This window comes from Balaenoptera acutorostrata, chromosome X, assembly GCF_949987535.1.
Source record: "Balaenoptera acutorostrata chromosome X, mBalAcu1.1, whole genome shotgun sequence".
Taxonomy (NCBI): Eukaryota; Metazoa; Chordata; class Mammalia; order Artiodactyla; family Balaenopteridae; genus Balaenoptera; species Balaenoptera acutorostrata.
The window spans coordinates 11,134,385-11,156,003 of NC_080085.1; the positions used below are offsets into that span (position 1 = coordinate 11,134,385).

A 21,619-nucleotide genomic window follows, 5' to 3' on the forward strand; every position below is an offset into this window, starting at 1 on the left:
GAGGATTCCAAGGAGCTCGATCACTTCTATCTGAAAAATTTTCATCCTCCTTGCAAAAAATTTCTCCCTCCAAGCCCAACACACAGTTGGTGCCCAGTCAATGTCTGCTGCATAAATATTTGGTTGAATGCAGGGGAGAATCCTGGGAGCTTGTGGATCAAGCAATGGGCCTCTAGGTCCCCCACCACCCTGACTGCACCCCAGCCAGGCCATGCAATTCAGGAGATCTTTGCACAGGATTCATCCATTCTCTGCCCGCATCTCTTCACGTAGGCAATCAGGCACAGGCTGCTTGGCACTGACAATGAAAAACCATGGACTGCCCAGCGCCAATGTGTTTTCTGAGAAAAACAGGACAGCCAAGCCCGAGACGCTCAATGCAGCATAAAACTCCTCCTCCTTCCGGAGGCGTGGAGATGGGGTCAGCAAGTGGATGGATGCTTTCCAGTTCTACTGGGAAGGCCTTTGGCCAACAATTCATCTTTAGATATGAAGGGAGAGAAAATCATGTCTATTTTATATTTCTGAGCCAAACTTAAATAAAGACATTAAATATCAAATTATAAAATTTCAAAGAGCACAGTATATGTTTTGTTTAAAAGGACAGGGTCCCAACGCTTACAAGGGAGTCACATGACTGCAAGGAGAAGCCTCAGCTTCTGGGCAACCGTCAAGAAGTGGGAAAATGTACAGACCTAGGAAGAGCCTGGCTTATGCCCTTCAGAGGGAAGCCTGCAAACGTTCCCCTTAGAGAGTAGAAGGGAGAGGTGGGCAGGAGACTGAGCGGTATTCTGGAAGAAGCACAGAAGACTGTGACATCTCAGGTACTATTTATGGATGGGGCTGAGGTGAACGGTGGTGACTGATGGCGAGACACGCAACTGGGTGGTCATCGCCAAAGCAGGTATGACAAACGATGGGGACCTGAGGAAAAGAAATCAAAATAATGCTGTGTACACTCTTTTCCCCCATTTACTCAGGTGACGTAATTTAGGGACAAGGCTGAATAACTAAACTGCAGACTGGTATGCTTTCTGCCATCTAGGAAATTATCACTGGAAGCAACTAAATGACAAAGACTGAGCTTCCTATAAAGACAATACTCACTGGGCCAGGTCTCTGAAAGCTACATCAGTCCTCCTCCATTTTTAGCTAGTATTTAAAATATTAAAGGAAGCTATAACACCACTATAGGATATAGCAGAGGTCGGCCGATGACGGCCACCTGGTTTTGTAAATAAAGTTTGATTGCAATACAGCCACACCCATTTGTTTATCCACTATCTGTGGCTGTTTCATGCTACCCTGGTAGTTTTTTGTTTGTTTTTTATTCTTATTAGTCATCCATTTTATACATATCAGTGTATATATGTCAATCCCAATCTTCCAAATCATCACACCACCACCACCACCACCCCGCCGCTTTCCCCCCTTGGTGTCCATATGTTTGTTCTCTACGTCTGTGTCTCTATTTCTGCCTTGCAAACCGGTTCATCTGTACCATTTTTCTAGGTTCCACATACATGCGTTAATATACGATATTTGTTTTTCTCTTTCTGACTTACTTCACTCTGTACGACAGTCTCTATAGATCCATCCACGTCTCTACAAATGACCCAGTTTCATTCCTTTGAGTAGTTACAACAGACTGTGTGGCCCACAGAGCCTAAATATTTACTCTTGGGCCCTTTACAGATCAAGTATGCTGACCCTTGATATCAAAGATAGCTAGTAAGGCTTGAATATACAAAAAAAGTAATGCAATTAATCAAATCAGCCTACAAAATAGGAAAGTATTTTATTTTCTCTTATCACATGTTCTCTGGGCTAAGGGTCAAAATTCTCCTCTTGGGCATCATCAATTCTCCTCTTGCCACAAATCAGCAAGATTATTGCTAAAACCAAGATTATACCCCACAGAATGGTCCCTCAGATGAGTTAGCACCCTTCCGCTCCTATGACGTGAGAGGACAGAGGAAGGACGATGTTTCAAAGAGGAACATTATTAAATGAATAAATAAATGAACAAATGAATACACAAGCAGGTACATTTGTGAAGCTGGGATTGTAGCCTCCCTCTCTTAAAAGCCACCTTCTTCCTCTGTCCCACAGCCATCCTTATTCCTGGCCAACCATCTCACATGGAGGTACACTGGGTCCCAAGGAGAAAAAAGCAAGGGAGTATCTCAGAACAGTCCAATTTTTCACCAGTCCCAGTGAGGGGAAACTTACGTCATGGGGACACTGGCTATGTCACATGTTCTCAGATACAGCAAGGCTGATAAGTCACGTTATGAAGGTTATTTACTTTAAACTGGCGTGTACTTCCAAATAAGAGAGGAACACAATTTTTAACGTTACAATCTGAATTCAAGATTTCCACTCAATTTCAAGGAAGGCAAAGCTACATTTCCAGAAATGAGTCTGAATTCTTTGTCTAATGAATGAGCGAGGCCGAGTCTTTAAAAGGATGCTAATGGAAACTATAATATCTAAGGAGGAGAGAGGTACCAACTGGCTTGCTGAGATCTTCTCCACATTTAAATTTTCTAAAAAAAAATAAAATAAAAGCAAGCTGTATCATACCTACCACATATGTCCAGCACCATCTGGCCGGCCCCGCTTTTCTCTACAGTCTTATCCCCAGACACCCTCTCTTCAAATGTCCTCCTTGGCAGATTCTCATAGGAAAAAACTGCATCTATAACCTTCTCCATACCATATGTAGGTAATCAAGTCAGAAAACGTCAATAAAAATCTCAACATCAAATAATTCATAAATCACCAGGAAGAGTGTAACATGTTAAATGTGTCCCTCTGGGTTTTTAGCCTACAGATCATATATTCTAGAGGAGTGCTTTCCTCCCTAAACAACAATGACAAAAAGGAGGGCCAAAAGTGTACATCTTTTGCTACATTAAAAAGAAAAAAAAAACCCCAAAACCCAAACACCTAAGACATTATACCTATTTGAGTAAAAAGATTTAAATGGATGTGTTCATTTTTTAATCAGGTCAACCATTTGAATTCATTTCTTACTTTGACTATGTCCTGTAATTTATTTTAAATTACACATTATTTCTGATTTTCTACATTTTTCTTTTTATGTGCTTAGAAATTTAATTTGATACCTGGAGTTCTGAAATTTATTTGAGCAATGATTCATAGGAGCTTAACTAGCCTGACTACAATTGTTTCCGTAGATTCCAATTTCCTACATATAATAAAAATAATTTTCTTAACAGATACTTAGGGTTTTTTCCATCCGATAGAACAAGTGATTCAATTGTTTTTCTGCCTCTAGATTACACCCTCCCAGTGATTCTCGATGCCTTGGTTTTCACAAATGAATTGACATCAAGTAATACTGCACAGGAATAAATAGAAACCTCACTCTCATCTCTTTATTATTGAGTCCCATGATCCAGTTGCTTTCATTCTGTCTTATTCATTTCCTCCACTTATTTCATTTCAGTTAATCTGCTCACTCAATTCTCGACACTTTGATTTAACTTAATGCTTCCGATTTAAAAACTGTCATTTGTAATAATTTGGCATTTCTTACATCCATCTGAGAAAACCTTCTTGCTTTCTGTAAAAATTCCTGAATAACTGCTAAATTACTTCTTATGAATTTCGATCATCCAGTAGAGTTCTGTGACAAAAGCTATGAGGCTGTTTAAAGAAACAGCTCTCTTTGTCCTGCTGAAACTCCTGGGAAGTGACACCAGCTGGAAAAGTTGAGGTCAGCTTATAAAGCTAAGTTTAATTTGTATTCTTAGTAAACACTATAAAGTTATCTGAAGCCATTAATCTACAAGCTACTGGGTATTAGCCACTGGGTAATAATACTCCAAATTCAGAGACAAGTATTGCCCCTACCACCAACTATGACAACAAATGGGAAAGGAAGAATAGAGGGGGGGGGGGGGGAATACATGTGCGTTAAAACTCTGTGGGAAGTGACAAAATGTAGAGGATTCGATTTAGCAAATTAAATCCCTTGCTGAAAGGCTTAAAAGAAAAAAAGGAAAAAAAACCCCCACAGATTCACCCACTCAAGAATTATATAATGCATTCTGTGTCAAATTTGTAAATGTTAACGTCAATGAAGTAAACACTGATTTTATAAATTTAAAATTAAATCTAAAGGAATCCTGGAGGGGCAAGCAGCTACAAACATGTTTATCATTTTATGCCTCTGTGTGTGCCTTGCATGACAACGGGCGAACAAACTGGGCAAACTACAAAGATGATACTCATGTGAGCTTTGACCCTGCGTAGCTGGCAGATGAACTTGTTCGTCTAGACGAAGCTTAGTAGAGAGGCTACCCTCCAGATCAACATTTCCGGTGGGTCACGGGGCTATCACAACCCCTGCTGCTGTGGTCAAAATCCATCCCGTGGCCCGTATTCTTACTCAAGCATGTATTATATATGTGACGGTATCTTGCAGTAACTTGGTATTTTTGAATTACTTAACAAACAGCTAGTGTTTATCCATTTTGTAATTTTTAAAGTTCCTCCAGGAATTATCTTCTGCTTCTAATTTTGTTTCTGAAACCATAGCTAACGAGTTTTCATATACAGATTGCCAGGGATGTAGTGGCAGCCTGTAGATTTCGGTATTAAATAATAAATATTTAATTGACATAAAAGAATAGCACTCCATAAGAATAAATGAAGGTGAGAACCACAAACCCGTAGTAAGGATTTTACATCGATTTTCTGCCCCTTTCTTGCTTTTGGAGAGAAAAACGAAAGGTATGTTTTTTGCGGAGACCAAAGTGGTTTTATCTGCCGCTGGCAAACACCACATTAATAAAAAGTGTGTTCTAAGCATCTGTTTTAGGGAAAAATCGCTACAACTGTGATTGGCTTCCTCACAACAATGCTATTATTCCATGATTATATCCCCCAAGCTTTGTCTCTAATCGTCACAGAAATGAGTCTTTAAACTTTTATCTCAGTTCCTCGACTTTATAAATATTCCCAAGAGTTTCTCTTACTGCTATTTGGTCATTCATGTAAATGAAAAGAAATATACATACAAGAAAAGGCAGGGGGTTTTGGGGGGCTGGTTTTTGTTGTTATTGTTTGGGGGGCGGTAGGTTTGATGCAGGGATTAAGCTCAACTACCAATTTTAGAAATCTAAGTGCTATGTACTTAACGCCACTGAATTATTCACCTAAAAATGGCTAAAATGGCACATTTTATGATCTGTATATTTTATCATACTTTAAAAAGCAATTAATTTAAAAAGTGAAACTGCTCTGTTTAGGAGAGAATGTTATTCAGGGATTGCCCTACCCAAGCATGCTGGTATGGTGAAATTCGTGAAATTGCCGTTTTTGTAGGTGTAAAATGGTTTGACTATCAGCAATTTCAGACCTACATATTCTTATATAAAACATACCTGTACCTCTATCAGGGAGAATGACTATTGTTTAGTGACGGTCAGTGGATGTCAGGGTCATGAGAAATAACCCTAGCACGGGTAGCTTTTGAAATAAGAGCCACTGCAGGTACAGAATATGTTCTTGCGCCTTTACAGCAGTCTGTAACTTTGGGTGAGGGGGATAAATTACAATGCAGTGAGATGCTCTTAACCTCACACGGGCTGAGCTGATTCCACGGGGTGGCAAACCTGAATCGGTCATTATCTAGGAAAAGACAGATTAATTTTAGCTTCTATTTTCTGCCATTTTCTTACCGCAAAACACTTTACTTCTCCCCGCAAAAACCATTCCCTACGTCAAGATCAGGATGTTTTCTGAGATGCCCTTTGAGGAACAGGACCGGTGTGGCTTTTCCTCCCACAAATCTCCAAGTCACAGATAGCAGACACCCCGCACCTCCCCGCCAACGCCTTCCATCAGCACTAGCCGACAGAGCTGACGTTCCCTCTCTCAAGCTCCAACTGTAAATGGTTATTACATATCAGAGTCAGGGTCTGATACACGGAAATGGCAATCGTATTCAATACGAAAATTAGAGAATGTCCAAAATCACTACCGCATCAGCGGAACCGAAGCGTACTTAATACGCGTGCCCCTCCAGTTCCCCCTGGGCATTAGCAGAGAGCAATGCACCCCATGTCCCTGGGATATAACATGCGGAACCTAGGACCTCAGTTCGGACTCATTATAGTAATTAAAGCAGACAGTTTCCCCAATCCAGCTACCCAAGGTGACAGACTGCGGACCTCCTTCTGTGCAATAACCACGTTCGGGAGAAAGGTTTGGACCAGGACTGGACCGGAGAGAGGCTGCTCTATTCACTTAACATCAGCCTCCAGGAGAAAAACCGCCCTGAAAGCCAGGCCAGGCCATCCGGATGGTTTCAGAGCCGATTCTACACGAGACGCAAACCGGGCTACCCCTTTTTAAGCCCCCAGTGAAAAGCTTTAAACAGGCTATTGTCAGAGCCCTGGGTACCTTTTCTCTCTTGGCTTTGTTCAGTATTTTCCTCGGCTGCAGTTTCCATGGCTGGCTTCATACCATCCACCAAAAATGCTTTGCCCGCTCCCCCCAATACACACTTCTCCCCCTCCTCTTCCTTTTCTTTTGGGCTCCCCTCCGGCTCTTATTTACACCCGCGTGATTGAGAGCTTCTGTTCTTCACTACAGAAGATTACAGTCCCTTCCAAGATGCAAAAGTCTCGTCGGCGTCAATCCCCCTCTGCCTACTGGTCCAGAAAGATAGCTGCCAAGGAGCCGGCAGCCGTACGTCACGGAGAATCCGGTTATAAAACCGCCACCGCCTGCCCGCCGCTGCCGAGTCCCGATGCGGCTCCCAGGGCCGGGGTGGCGTGGGGGGCGACGTGCCGCGCCCCGACCGACAGGGCTGCGCCTCTGGCCGGCCTACGCGTGCGCTCCGGCTCCCTCCTTCCTCCTCGCCAGCTGCACCCGATGAATGCTAATTAATTCTCCCAGGAAAGAATAGATTTGTGACATCACAGCAGGGGCTGTGGAGCTGAGAGGAGAGAGAGCCCCCTCCCACCACGTGACTCAGCGATCGGCCGGTGTGTGTTCCAGCAGAAAGCGTGTCTTCGCACAAGCCAACTCTTTCTTGCCCCTGGGACCCCTTGGCGGGGCATCACCGTTTGTTTTATTTCATTTACCCCTGACCCTGGCAGGATCTACTCAAAGGACTTGCCCAGGGTCTCCATTTTCTTTTTCTTTCTTTAATATGTGTCTTTCCAGAAGAAGACAAATATCATACGGTATGACTTACATGTGGAATCTAAAAAATGATACAAATAAATGATTTACAAAACAGAAGGAGACTCACAGATATAGAAAACAAACTAATGGTTACCAAAGGGGAAAGGGGAGGGGACGGATAAATTAGGAGTTTGGGATTAACATTTACACACTACCATATACGAAATAGATAACCAACAAGGCCCTAGTGTATAGCACATGGAACTATACTCAGTATCTTGTAATAACCTATAATGGAAAAGAATCTGAAAAAGAATAGATATATAGATATATATATATATGTATAACTGAATCACTGTGCTGTACACCTGAAACTAACAACACTGTAAATCAACTATACTTCAATTTTTAAAAATGTGTCTTTCACACAACCTCTAGCGAGCTAGCTCCACTGACTTGAACATATTAAAGAGGGAAGAAAAAGTACATAAGGAGGAAGAGGACCCAAACATAGATTTAACAACAGCAGTGTAGCAATTCAGCAACAGAATCTATTTCCTGGTCTATAGCTAACGTATGTGATAGTAAGAGAAACTTCAGCTCAAGCCCAATTCATACAAAAGTACCCATCCCTATTTAAAAATAATGATAATATGCTTATTTTTAAATAATAATGAGCTACCAAAATAATATTATTAAAATATCAATAATATTTTGGTGACTCCTTAGAATGAAAAATCAAAACAGAGTGGTTTTTCTTATTGGATGTGGTTATTTCTATATGGAACTTTATTCCTTAGAACCCCCGAGTCAAAAGGCTGTTCTCAAGAGCGTTCTAAATGCTCAGCAGAAAGCCTGTTGTAACAACGATTTTGATTGCTGCTTTCACAAGTCTTCTTGCATCCCCAGATACTATTGGACCAATGTTCCCAGCCCATCTAAGCATATAAGCTTTTATCGTGGATATAAGCCATGTTTCCAAGCACCGTTAATTTCTGCACCATTTTTAAAGCATTTGTTTGACCCACTTACCTTCGTTGTCCCTACTTAAAAGATTTCTAGAAACTCAGTATAATACCCTCAAGGTCCATCCATGGAGACTAAGTGAAATAAGTCAGACTGAGAAATACCACCTGATTTCACTTATATGTGGAATCTAAAAAACAAACCAAACAAAATAAACAAAACCCAGACTCACAGATACAGAGAAGAGATTGGTGGCTGCCAGAGGCGAGGGGGATGCGGGGGGGGGGGGGGGGGGTGAAATGGGTGAAGGAGATTAAGAAGTACAAACTTCAGTTATAACAATAAGTAAGTCACGGGGATGTAATGTACGGCATGGGAAATACAGTCAATAATATTGTATTAACTTTGTAAGGTGACAGACCTTAACTCGACTTATTGTGGTGACCATTTTGCAATGTATACAAACATTGAATCACTATGTTGCACACCTGAGACTAACATAATATTGTATGTCAATTATACCTCAATAAAAAAAACTTCTAGAAACTCAAGTCAAATACAGGGATGACCACTGATAAGCACAGGGTGAAGGGCTCCTGATTCAGAAGAGTCCACTAATTGTTTGCGTTGGACACCCATCTTAGAAGCAAACATAATGACAAGTCAGAGGCCACCCTCTCTTAAAAAATCCTCTCCCAAGTTTTGAGGGTCTGTTGCTCAACACTTTAAAAAAAAAAAAAAAAAGTATAAGATCCTGAATCAAAATCCTCTAACAACCTGATCTTTTAATGCATTAGTTTTAGATAATCCCCGAAAGTCTTCTACATTCAATACCTCTGGCCCTGCTGAACCAGAAAAGATTTTGAAAACCAGTTTAGCCTGTTCCAATATTTTCTTTTCATTTTACATCTCATTTTCCACTTTAAGCGTCATCCTAGGCGACCATGCCCACAATTAACTATCCCCTTAAAATACGGCCCCAGCCAACTTTATTGTCTCACGGCGAGGGGATTGAGAAGCACGGCAGCCTACGATTTCAGACTTGCAAAAAGAGATGCAGATATGATGTAACTAGCCTGCAAAGGAAAACCTGATGATATGTCCAAACACGATGGTCTTCAAACATTTTTGCAAAGATGGCTTAAATACATTCAGGCAGGAAGATGCCTATTGTTGTTTTGTGACAGGATCGTTCTCCCTCAGCAGTTCAAGTGAGAATTAATACCAAAACAAAATTCAGTTCAACACAAAAGGGAGCAATTATGATTAGCTACGTTACCGGGTTTTATTTAAAAAGTGTAATCATTCAATCAAAAGCAAAATCATTCAATTATAGAACTGGCAGAATAGAATAATTTGGGGGGGCTATTAATTAAGAATAGCGTTTTACAATGTTGGTGGAAGTGGGCAGGCAGAATATGAAAGACATTCTAAATTCAAGGGCAACTCTAGTTCTATATGAGTCATGGAAATCACAACCACTGGACAAAATATTCACAAATTCTCCAGTTGATACTTTGATCTTCTTTTCACCTTGAAAAACTATAAATAGACTCTTCATCGTTTTTGCCTTATTCACAACTTTATCGTTTTCTTTTCATTAAACAATGAGTATGACAGTTCTACAAGCTACCATTGTATCACTGTCTAAGCAGCCTCAAAAGCTCACTGGTGCTTATAACAAATGGTGTGAATCAGAAAAAACATGACAGAAAAATTGTTAACAGCCAGAAAGAAAACAGAGTATACACTGACAAGATTTCTAAGGTCTGCATCCATTTTTGACCAGAAAAATTGACTATGTAAAATAAATAGGATGGGAAATGTCTCCCCGAGCTGAAAATTATTCTTTGAGCCCCACGCTTTAAGGCAGTCTGGTTGAAGGTACGAATACTTCTGAAAGCCAAAACAGGAATAACAAATACTGACACAAACTGGATATATTAGACTGAACCATACAAGAATGCTGATATTGCCTAGAAGAACGGTAGTTTTTCATGGTTCCACCAGGTAACCCGAGGGCTAATGGGACACAGAGAACCCTTCTAAACCAGGGGAATCCAATCTGGTACGAGCACTATGGTATCCCAGCAAAGGAGGGGAAGGGGAAGGGGAAGAGAATTTGGGAAAAGCTTCCCAGAACAGAGTTGGCTACCTCAGCATGGTTAGAAATCTGCCGGGTAGGCGAGCGAAACAGTAAGGGCAGGGCAGGGCAGGGCAGGGCAGGGCAGGGCAGGGCAGGGCAGGGAAGAGTAGGGAGGGGTAGGGAAGGGAAAGATGATTCCCGGAAAAAGTGAAAAGCATACAAAAGGAAAAAGGGTCTTGTCAAAGTGTTGGGGAGATGATTTTCTTGCCAGAGGGGCCAGAGCATACGGTGTATGTGGCAGGAGTGGGGTTGGATGGGGGAGGGAAGTGAAGGGAGATGGCTGAGCCAGTAGGCTGGGAACCAGGGAGGTTGAACACCCCGCTAATCCTGGAGGCTGGCAAACTCATTCGAAGTCTCCTTAAGGAGTACAAGCAAGAGAAGGGGAGAGTCTGAACGAGGGCATGAGGAGGAAGGGAGGATCCGGGTGACATGTGGTTGGTTACCTGCGCATGGAGTGGAAAAGGAGAAGGGCGAAGGGCGAGGGGCGGTGTGGAGTCTCTAGCCTGGGTGAGTGAGGAGCTCGTCAGGCTGTGAACCAATGGGGAAACCAAAGAGGAGGAAGACATGTGGTACGAGAGCTGAGCGTGTACTGTTTCAGGGGTCCCAGGACGTCCTGCGGGAGCTGTCCAGGAGGCATTCGGGAACATAGCTCCAATGGAGAGGGGCTGACCAGAGACGAGGAGCTGGGAGCCTTTGGTGTACAGGTAGCCCTGGGAATACAAGACGTCCAGCTCTGCTCAGACGTACCTTCCCAGGGGACCCTCCCTGACTCTCTTGCCTAAAAGAGTAGCCCTGACAGGCTAAGTCTCTTAACCTGGCTTGGCTGTTCATTATGGCCCTAACCACAATCCAACACTGATCTAGCTATTCACTCACCCATTTGCCTCCCTTCCCCTAGAATATAAGCCCCTTAAGGGCAGAAATTTTTGTCTCGTTGTCCTCTGCTGTACTACCAGCTCCTAGAACACTCCCCGGCACGTAGTAGGTCCTCAACAAATATACTTTAAACAAACAGTTAGCAAACGACTAGGGAGAGATACAGACCACAAGGACACTGAGATTTGAATTTAAGGAACACTGACTTTTAAATATAAAGGTAAAGGAAACACTCGAAAGGGAGGTAAAAGAGACCGAGAAGGAAAAATCAGAAAAGCCAGGGAATAAAGCCAAAGTGGGATGATGGAATGAGAAAAAGGTTCCACGAAGGGCATCAAGCTAACAGTGTCAAATAGTGTTGAATACTGTAGGAGGAGCAAAAAAGATGAGGATGGGCAAACAGAAAGTGCCCTTTACCACCAAATAGCCACTGGAACTTCCACAAGAAGAGTTTTAGTTGAATGATGGGCACAGGAGCAAGATTCCCAAGTCTGGTCACAACCATTACTCTCAAGATACGAGGCTCTCGTGGTCCAATTGAAATTTTAATCTCGTACATAGGGCTTTGTGCCTATGCCTGTTTCTCCTGGTCCAGTATCTAACTCGTCAAGATCATTTTGATTTTTCTTCTATGATCTATTCCATTAATGATCTTCCTAGGTTTACTTTGTCTCTATCCATTCTGGTCACGTGTGTGTGTGTGTGTGTGTGTGTGTGTGTGTGTGTGTGTGTGCGCGCGTGTGTGTGTGTGTGTTGGGGGGGATTTCCTCACACCACCAAGGAGTTCTCTGACACCAGCAGGGTGTCCTACAATTCAACTCAAGTATGACACTACCAGGACACAGTGTCAGGCCCCAGAGATTAAGGGCTCTGTCCCACAACACTGCCGCCCCATCCCCTGCCCACTTCAGACCCCAATCTCAAAGCCAGGTTGCTCCCTGTTCTTCAGACCAGCTATACAGATGGAGGTTCCAATGACCCCCCTCTTTGAATTTGATTCATTTGCTAGAGCAGCTCCCAGAATCCACCGAAACATTTTACTTACTAGATTACTGGTTCATTATAAAAAGGACATCAAAGGATACAAATCAACAGCCAGATGAAGAGATGCACAGGGTAAGGTATGAGGAAAGGGCACAGAGCTTCCATGCCCTCTCCAGGTGCCACTTTCCCCATATCTTCACGTGTTCACTAGCCTAGCAGTTCTCCAAACCCAGTCCTTTAGGGTTTTTATGGAGGCTTCATTACGCAGGCATGATTGATTAAATGGTTGGCCATTGGTAGCGGAACTCAATCTCCAGCCCCTCTCCCCTCCCTGGAGGTCAGGGGTGGGGGACAAGGGAGGAAGGGGAGTCGGGGGCAAGACTGAGAGTTCCAACTCTAGTCACATGGCTGGTTCCAATGACAACTAGCCGCCCCCCCTTAGGTTCCAAAAGTCACCTCATTAACAAAAGACACCTTTATCAGTCTCCATCACGGAAACTTCCAGTGGTTTTAGGAGCTGTGTCCCAGAAATAGGACAAAGACCAAATATGTATTTCTTATTATAAATTACAATATCAGTCTCCAAGTATAGTAAATTTGCTTTGTGTTTCTTACACAGTCCTGTGATCCAAATAATTGATGGAAGGGTTGAACACAACAAGACCAAGATGAGAGAATCCTGTGACTGCTGCTATGGACATCATCCTGGACAGTTGACTGGTTGGTTGGTTGGTTGATTCATTCATTCATTCAACCAAGATTCATTAAGCATCTACGGCATACCAGAAACTGAGCCACTATTCTGTTATATGACTATGATTCTTCAATCAACTGGGAATTCATCAAGTTGTCCAATGATCTACCTACATATCCTTATCCTACTCACATAGCTATCAATGAAGTTGGCCAAATGTGTACTTCTTTCTACTTTCAGAACTGTATTTTAGGTTTCTTCTGGTCACAGAATGACTCCTCAGTGGGGAGTCATTCATTAATCACTAAGAAAGGAGGTTTCCATACTCCTTCAAACCACAGTTGACCCTTGAACAGCATGGGGGTTAGGGGCGCCAACCCTGAGCAGTTGAAAATCCACATATAACTTTATAGTCGGCCTTCTGTATACGCCGCTCCAAATCTTTGGATTCAACCAACCTCGGATCGTATAATATGTATTTTGTGAAAAAAGTCCACATATAAGTGGACCCGCTCAGTTCACACCTATGTTGCTCAAAGGGTCAACTGCAATTCCTCTGAAATTGTCACATTCCGTGAAACATTTTTTTCCCCATGTCCAGCCTCCCACTCAGTACCCAAGGACAGGGCCTCCTTCATCTCCTTTCCCTTCACCTCGTTTTCCACTCTTGGCACTGACGGTTTTCTTTCTGGATCATCTCCTTCCTCCTGGTTTTAAATGCTCCCTCCCTCCCAGTGAGCCAGCGCGCCCTCCCAACTCCTCAAGCCCCTTCACTTCCCTCCAGAGGAAGGAGCTGAGACTGCATTTGTGGAAGGCATCACCTTTATGACACCGCATAAAGGTAAGAGCTGAAATGACAAGTCAAATTGGATGAGGTACTATATGAAAACTCTTCTCAATTGTAAAGCTCTAGAAGTATCAGCCATCATCATAAGAGTTTCTCTTTAATGGTAGAGGCGGTTCCCAGGCAGGCCAGGGTTATCGATAACAGTGCGCACATGGGAGGCCCGTTAGCCAATCTCTTCTCAACCTCATCAGCTGTTTATGGAACGACAGGCAGTGTCCCCATTAGGAGCTGCCGAAACAGTGACTGTTGAGTCTGGCAAAGGCAATCTGAGAGGTAATGAGCCTCTCTCTTTTGGCAAAGATGCCACTATACCTCATTCTCAAAAGGAGAGCGAGAGGATATCTTTGGCGGGAGCAGGCTCAGGCTTCACACGATGGGAACAGGTGTGGCATGAGACGGTTCCGTGGACCGGGCTGACAAATGGGCGAGCAGCACGGGTGGTGAAGCCCACAGCCGTCTGTCCCAAAGTCAAGATCAGCATTGCTGCTTCTTTCCCACCTCTGAAATCAGGGTTGCTGAACCTCAGCACCAGTGACATCTGGGGCTGGGTAATTTCTGGATGATTCTGGGGCCGTCCTGGACATTATAGGACGTGGAACAGCCTCCCTGGCCTCTACTCACTAGACGCCAGCAACGACACCCTAGTCTTGACAACCAAAAACATCTCCAGACATTGCCAAATGTCTCCTGCAGGGCACAATCACCCCCAGGTGAGAAGCACTGCTTTAAATCTATCTTTTCTGCCCTAAGTTTCCTCTGGCTGTTGTGATAGCCTATCAGCCAATGGTTCTCAGGCCTGGCTGCACACTGGAATCATTCAGGAAGCTTTGAAAATACTGAGGCCTTGGCTTCATCCCCAGAGATCCTGGTCTGATAGAGGCGTGTAGTGGCCACAAGAGCTTTAAGATCTCCCCGGGTAATTCCAAGATGCAGTCAACTGCTATGGGCAGTGGGGACACACAAAATGTGTCCTACAATGACAGTGACATAATCAGAACTGTTTTGTGACAATTATACAAAGGGCTGGGTGATGGATGGATAGGAGATCAGAGAGGCCAGAGTCAGGGCGACCGCACTTGATTGGAGAAGAGGTGGAGATGCTATACCTAGTCGAGGTAGAAATGGAAAACCAGTCATCAAGGTGAGGGGGAGGGGATTCCGGCTTGATTCCAAGACTTCCGCTTGGATCCCTAAAAGGATGGTGAGTGCCACAGGGAACACATGGGGAGACCAGGTGATGTATTAGTCACCTAGGGCTGCCATAACAACGTACTACAAACCGGGTGCCTATCGGCAACAGAATTGATTCTGTCCCAGTTCTGGAGGCTAGAAGTCCAAAGTCAAGATGTCGGCAGGGCTGTGCTCCCTCAGAAGGCTCTAGGGGAGCATCCTTCCTCACCTCTTCTAGCTTCTGGTGGTTACTGGTGATCTTTGTCTTACATACAGGTACAGCATTCCGACCTCTGCCTTGGCCATCACACGGCATCTGCCCTGTGTGTCTGTGTCTCTTCTTACAAGGACACCAGTCATAGTGAAGTAGGGCCCACCCTAATTGAGTATGACCTCATCTTAATTTGATGACATTGACAAAGACCCTATTTCCAATAAGGGTACATTCAAGGTACCAGGGGCTAGGGCTTCAACATATTTTTCTGGGGGACACAATTCAACCTGCAGTGGGTGAGGAGAGTCAGGGAGAAGGGCTACCAGGGCCGAGTTTGGAAATGAAGACTGGAGCATTATCGGCAGAGAGGAACCAATTACCCTCGTGGGAATGGGTGAGATGCCAAGGGAGACGGTACAGAGGAGAAAGCCTTGGGGGCACCACCCTATTCGGGGGTTTCTAGTGGAAGGACTACTCTCCTCCAAGGATGCACAGGATGTTGGAGGAGGGGATTCTGAGAAGGAGGAGGTGGTCCACAGTCAAGGTAGCCAGAGGGTGAGGACTCGGAAAGGCCCCTGACATGGAAAATTTCCATTTCTTTACCAGCATCCCTAGAATGATTAGAATGGAAACCGATTTACAGAGGAGCTACTGAAGGACTGGGAAGTGAAGAAGAGAAAGCGGGGGCAGCCTCCTTTCTAAAGAAATGTGCTAGTGAGGGGAAGGCAAGAGAAAGATCAGGCAGATGAAGGGGGAGAAACACAGTGAGGAAGAGAATCCCCAAAGGCTTTAGGCTGAAAAGAAGGCAGGGGTTGAAAGAGATTTAAGGAGAATCAAGTGAAGGTGGAGACATGACAGATCGAGATCACAGGAGAGGCGGAGGGCCAGCTGTGGGTAGGAGGGTGGAACATATCTCCCTCTGACGTAGGAGTGAGGAGAGAGGAAACGGCGGGAAAAGGAAAAGTTTCTCTAAGATTTAAGGAATGTCATCTTCAAAGAGATGATGGTGGTGGCAGGGAGGTTAAAGGGCGACCTGTAAGGCAATGGGAGGGGCCCACTGTTACTTGATTTAGTTCACATCACAGCCCTAGAGGGAGGGAACATCAGCCCGTTCTTCCATGATGTCACCCGTAATGATGGGAAGCTATGACAGTTTTGGTCACAGTAAGAGAAACAGCTTGCTCTGAGTGCAGATCGCTTGGGGTCCTGAGCAGGGCTGAGTCTTCAGGAAATCAGAAACCAGAGGCAGAGCGAGGGCGATAAACAATACCCTCACTGTGGTTCCCATCACACCAGGGAGAAGTGGACCCCAACACGCTTGAACCACACTGAAAGCCAAAACACAGACAAGGACCAGATGATGGGGTTTTAAACTGGTTTTGATGAGAAAAAAAAAAAAAAAAAAGGGCAAGTTTCTCCTTCTTCCTGTGTACGCAAGGCAGACATCAGGAGACAAGGCAGCTGATCTACTGACAATGTGCTTCCTGAAAAATTATCACATGCCGTGGGGAGCTGAGCCTCCTCATTAAGAGTGGCGCACCATCAGTGGCTCCCCCTGGAGGGTTCCCAATTAACTCATTCACCGAGCGTGGACCAGCCAACGTGAACAAAGGCGGGTCTTCCGAGCCCCCCTGTTAGCTGTTGAACTGTGGCTACTGGGATCCCACTCATGTCTTTGGAGCAATTCCTTCTCTGTTAGCTGGAGACCCCAGGGGCTAGGGTATTCTCTTACCCAGAGGGAGCTTGTGGCTCAGCCTCAAAGCTGGGTGAATCGGGAGTGCTCTGTGAGGGATTTTCTCTACATCATTGCCAAAACCCCAACTCACGTTGTCTCCCCAGCTCTCCTCCTTTTCCTGGAAGGCACAGCCCAAAGCCCACCTCCTTTAGGGCGCCTCCTTGGTTAAATCTACCTATTTCCTCTTCCTCCCATTCTTCCCTTCGAACCATCCCTCTCTCTGTTATAAATGCAACCTCTTCGAATGGCAGCTATTTCCATTGGAAAGACACTTAACCTGCCTTTACCTGCCTCCCCACACACGTGGGAAGGAAGCCAGACATTTTCAAACTCAAGGTTAAATCACAAGACATCTGGGCTTTGAAAATTCTCAACAGAAGCTGGCAAATTATGGGATGAGCCTGTCAGGGCAGGGAGAAAGAGGATGGGGGCCCTTTAAACCTGAGAACTCCAGGGGCATTAAGGAGATCTTATTCTTGTCCAGGGGCTACTTGGGCTGGCTCCTCGCCCTCAACATGCAGGAGTCGCTGTCACCTCTCCCTGAAATGGAGTCCATGTGGGGATGAATGGGTTTCTATCTGTTGGGCTGCTGGGTAAAGGTGTTGGATCACAATCCCACTCCTGAGCATATACCTGGAGAAAACCCTAATTCGAAAATACACACGCACCCCAATGTTCACTGCAGCACTATTTACAATAGCCAAGACATGGAAGCAACCTAGATGTCCATTGACAGAGGAATGGATAAAGAAGATGTGCACATATATACAACAGAATATTACTCAGCCATAAAAAAGAATGAAATAATGCCATTTGCAGCAACACAAATGGACTTAGAGATTATCATACTAAGTCAGACAGAGAGAGATAAATGCCATATGATATCACTTATATGTGGAGTCTAAAAAACAGTACACTTATTTACAATAACGAACTTATTTACAAAACAGAAACAGACCCACAGACGTAGAAAACAAACTTATGGTTACCAAAGGGGAAAGAGGGGAGGAGGGATAAATTAGGATCTTGGGATTAACAGATAAACATTGTTGTATATAAAATAGATAATCAACAAGGACCTACTGTATAGCACAGGGAACTCTACTCAGTATTCTATAATAACCTATATGGAAAAAGAATCTGAAAAAGAATAGATATGTATATGTATAACTGAATCACTTTGCTGTACACCTGAAACTAACACAACATGGTAAATCAACTATACTCCAATATAAAATAAAAATTAAAGAAAAAAAACGGTGCTGTATCAGGCAGACATATAGACTCCCACGTCCATCTTGGGGAACCAAACCCCTCCGGGCCCACCTCCAACAGTGCCCACTTTATATTGGTCCGGGCAATGGAAAGAAGGAACAGCCCCAGGAGTGGGCGATATTTTCCCAATCTTTGTATACGCTCCTCTGCAATGATCACCAAGTCATCATACAAAGACTGTAAGCGCCAGCTACCAGGGACACCTGGCCAGTTCCCTATAAGAGCTACAGCGAAAGAGCTGGCTAGATGTGGAAGCCACGGAGCATGCTCAGGGCCGTGTCCAGGGGGCCCACCACACCCCCCTCCCCACGCCACTGGAGATGTGACAGTAGCTCAGGCAGGGTAGAGAGAGGCCAGAACTCAAGGAATGAGGGTCTCCTGTGTACCAACACTGCTGCAGGAACTTTAACCCATGCTCTTTCATTCTGGCCTTCATGAGGGCATTGAGAGGCAGGTATAACCACCCCCCTTGCCTGGACAAAGGAACCAAGACCACAGGGAGCCAAAGGGACTTGGCCAAGCTGGTCAGAGGCCGAGCTGAGCACTGACTCAGGCCATCGGATGCCAAACCTGGGAACTCAAGAGTCAGGCAGCCACGACAGCGTCTAGGTGATAAGGTGCGTCAACTCAGAGAACCTGGGTCACCACCAAAGACTCACTCAGGATGGCCAAAAACACAGGGCTCCGTACATCCCCAGCTGAGGAAGGCGAGGCATGGGAAGAGTTGACCTGAGTACAAGGTGAGGATGTGCTGCCTACCACTGAGTGAGCACTGGCTCTGTCCCTTGCCGGTCATGGTGACTTGGACAACGCACGCCTGAGCCTCCGTTTCCTCATCTATAAGAAGACTGGACAAGATGCTCTGCGAAGCCTGTCCTGGCTCGAACGTCCACCGAGCCTGAAGTGACCAGTTTGGCAGCGTGGTTATAAGAAACAAAAGACATCAGGTAAGGAGCCCTGCAACTCTCACCTCCATCACTCTGCCTACTGACCTAAGTCATTCTCTTACTGTGCAGGTCGAGTCACTTTTCACCTGCTCTAACGGACGCGTCAACACCCTGCGATGGATTCCACTGGGCTCCCGGCATCCTCTGGAGCCAGATGCCAACGACTCTTTCTTTGGAAGTATGTGGTGCAATTCAGTTTTTCTCAGCTTTGCTCTGACTAACCTGTGTCCTGTAGCCTCTCAAAGCAGTTACACGAAACTTATCTTCATACTGCTGACAGCACAAAGAAAAAGGAAACCAGTAAAACCATTACAAAAATATTTTATAATAAAATCTAGACCCTGTTAACCACTTGGAAATGTGTTTGAGAAGCAAAATGGATAAAACTTAGTGCTGGGGCTTCCCTGGTGGCGCAGTGGTTAAGAATCTGCCTGCCAATGCAGGGGACACGGGTTTGAGCCCTGGTCCAGGAAGATTCCACATGCCGCGGAGCAACTAAGCCCCTGCGCCACAACTACTGAGCCTGCGCTCTAGAGCCTGTGAGCCACAACTACTGAGCCCGTGCGCCACAACTACTGAAGCCCACGCACCTAGAGCCCATGCTCCGCAACAAGAGAAGCCACTTCAATGAGAAGCCTGCACACCACAATGAAGAGTAGCCCCTGCTCGCCGCAACTAGAGAAAGCCTGCGCAGCAACAAAGACCCAATGCAGCCAAAAAAATAAAAAATAAACTTAGTGCTTTCCAATAGAATATACAAACATTGAAGGTCATGTTCTAATGTTTGGGGTTTTTCCAAACAGAAATGTGGTAGAAAGTTTTAATTGAAGATTGGTTAAGATCTCTTCATGGATCAGGGATTATAATTTTTAGTACAGCTGAAACATACATTTGCTTACTTTATATAATTAAGAACTAGGCTACTGAAAGGCTAGGATGGGAGGACTATGGTATTTGCCAGCCCTCGAACTGCCGGTGTGGGTTGAGGTAATCCGGTCGAGCACATCGTTGTCACCTTCCGCTCCTACTGTCAACGTGACCTTCCTGAAACCAGCTACTCAGATGAAGGAGAGTGAACATTCCAGACCGGCAGTCTCACACCGAGTGATTCTGATAAACACACCAAAGCCACTGATTTACTGAAGAGTATGATTATCCAACATGTTAGCCTGACAGAATATTTCCGATTTACCAATACCTAGTCTGACAGAGTATGCGAAATTTACTTCCTGATGTTAGAATGCCTATTCTTACTAGTTCAGGGAAACACCCAGGATTCGTAGATACATAATTCAAGAGCCCTCAGATTAAAGTCCACAAAAAAATCAGTGCCTTGATGGACCAGCGGCTGGGTGGTCCAGGGTTGGTATAAAATATGAATTGCACAAAAATGTGAGCTATGAACACATATATATGGAATCTAAGAAAAAAAAATGGTCATGAAGAACCTAGGGGCAAGATGGGAATAAAGACACAGACCTACTAGAGAATGGACTTCAGGATATGGGGAGGGGGAAGGGTAAGCTGGGACAAAGTGAGAGAGTGGCATGGACATATATACACTACCAAACGTAAAACAAATAGCTAGTGGGAAGCAGCCGCATAGCACAGGGAGATCAGCTCGGTGCTTTGTGACCACCTAGAGGGGTGGGATAGGGAGGGTGGGAGGGAGGGAGACGCAGGAGGGAAGAGATATGGGAACATATGTATATGTACAGCTGATTCACTTTGTTATAGAGCAGAAGCTGACACACCATTGTAAAGCAATTATACTACAATAAAGATGTTTAAAAAAATGATTTTAAGTAGATAAGAATGTGACCTATTAAAAAAGGTTAAAAATTAAAAAAAAAAAAAGTGAGCTATGTCATTTAGTCTACTGCTGCTGAGAACCTACACTAAAAGAGACAAAAAAACCACATACTTTATATTCACATTTATTCAAATGCAATATTTTATTCAAGTGCCTCTTCTGTTTCTTTTCTGAGACAGAAATGAGGAGAAGTGGGATGAAGTCATTTAAGGCCCTTTACTGCACTAAAATAATTCATGGGCTTTGCAAGTTGGAAACCATTGGGACAACTTGAAATAACCATCCCTGCCAGGTCAGACATAAAATATCCTAGAGCAGAGAAAAGGCAGCCCACACAGAGTACATCTTAGCGATCTCACTGAAATCTATCAATACTGCTTGACGTCATTAAATCACATGCGATGACTTCTTACTGGGGAATCTACAGACTCAGAGCATCTCAGAGGAAAAGGTAAAATCTGAGGAACAACCTCTATATGGTCTCTGACGCCAGGAAAGGATGGGGGCCATGAGGCCAACCACCTGCTGGGAAGGTAGGCACAGCCAGCCCTGTGACTTGAGTTGTGTTCACCGTGACTAAATGGGAAAGCTGACAATTTTGCTGGAACGTAAAGGTTTGTCTCCAATCCCCAACAATGTACAGCAGGATCCTGAAAGGGGGTGGCCGCACGCCTGCTAGAGATAATCACCGTGAAACCAGAGAGACGCTGGAAATTCAGACAAAAACTGAACTAAATTTTGAAGGCAGACAAAATAGAATTCTCTCTGATCACCGAAAAATCACG

General features: G+C 44.4%; 1 protein-coding gene across 5 annotated transcripts in view; it reads right to left on the minus strand.

Annotated features, from left to right (window-relative positions):
* GPM6B (glycoprotein M6B) overlaps nt 1-21,619 on the minus strand; it is a 152,504-nt gene that overhangs the window by 35,926 nt on the left and 94,959 nt on the right. The window contains exon 1 of one of the 5 annotated variants that reach the window (XM_007182036.2): nt 6,439-7,185. The exons of 1 other annotated variant lie outside the window; for it this stretch is intronic. In XM_007182036.2, the coding sequence (XP_007182098.1) occupies nt 6,439-6,499 (61 nt within the window). In that variant the 5' untranslated portion in view covers nt 6,500-7,185. Of the gene's footprint in view, nt 1-6,438; nt 7,186-21,619 lie in introns of those variants that run through there. 3 more of the 5 variants (XM_007182038.2, XM_007182037.2, XM_007182039.2) reach the window with 3 other exon arrangements.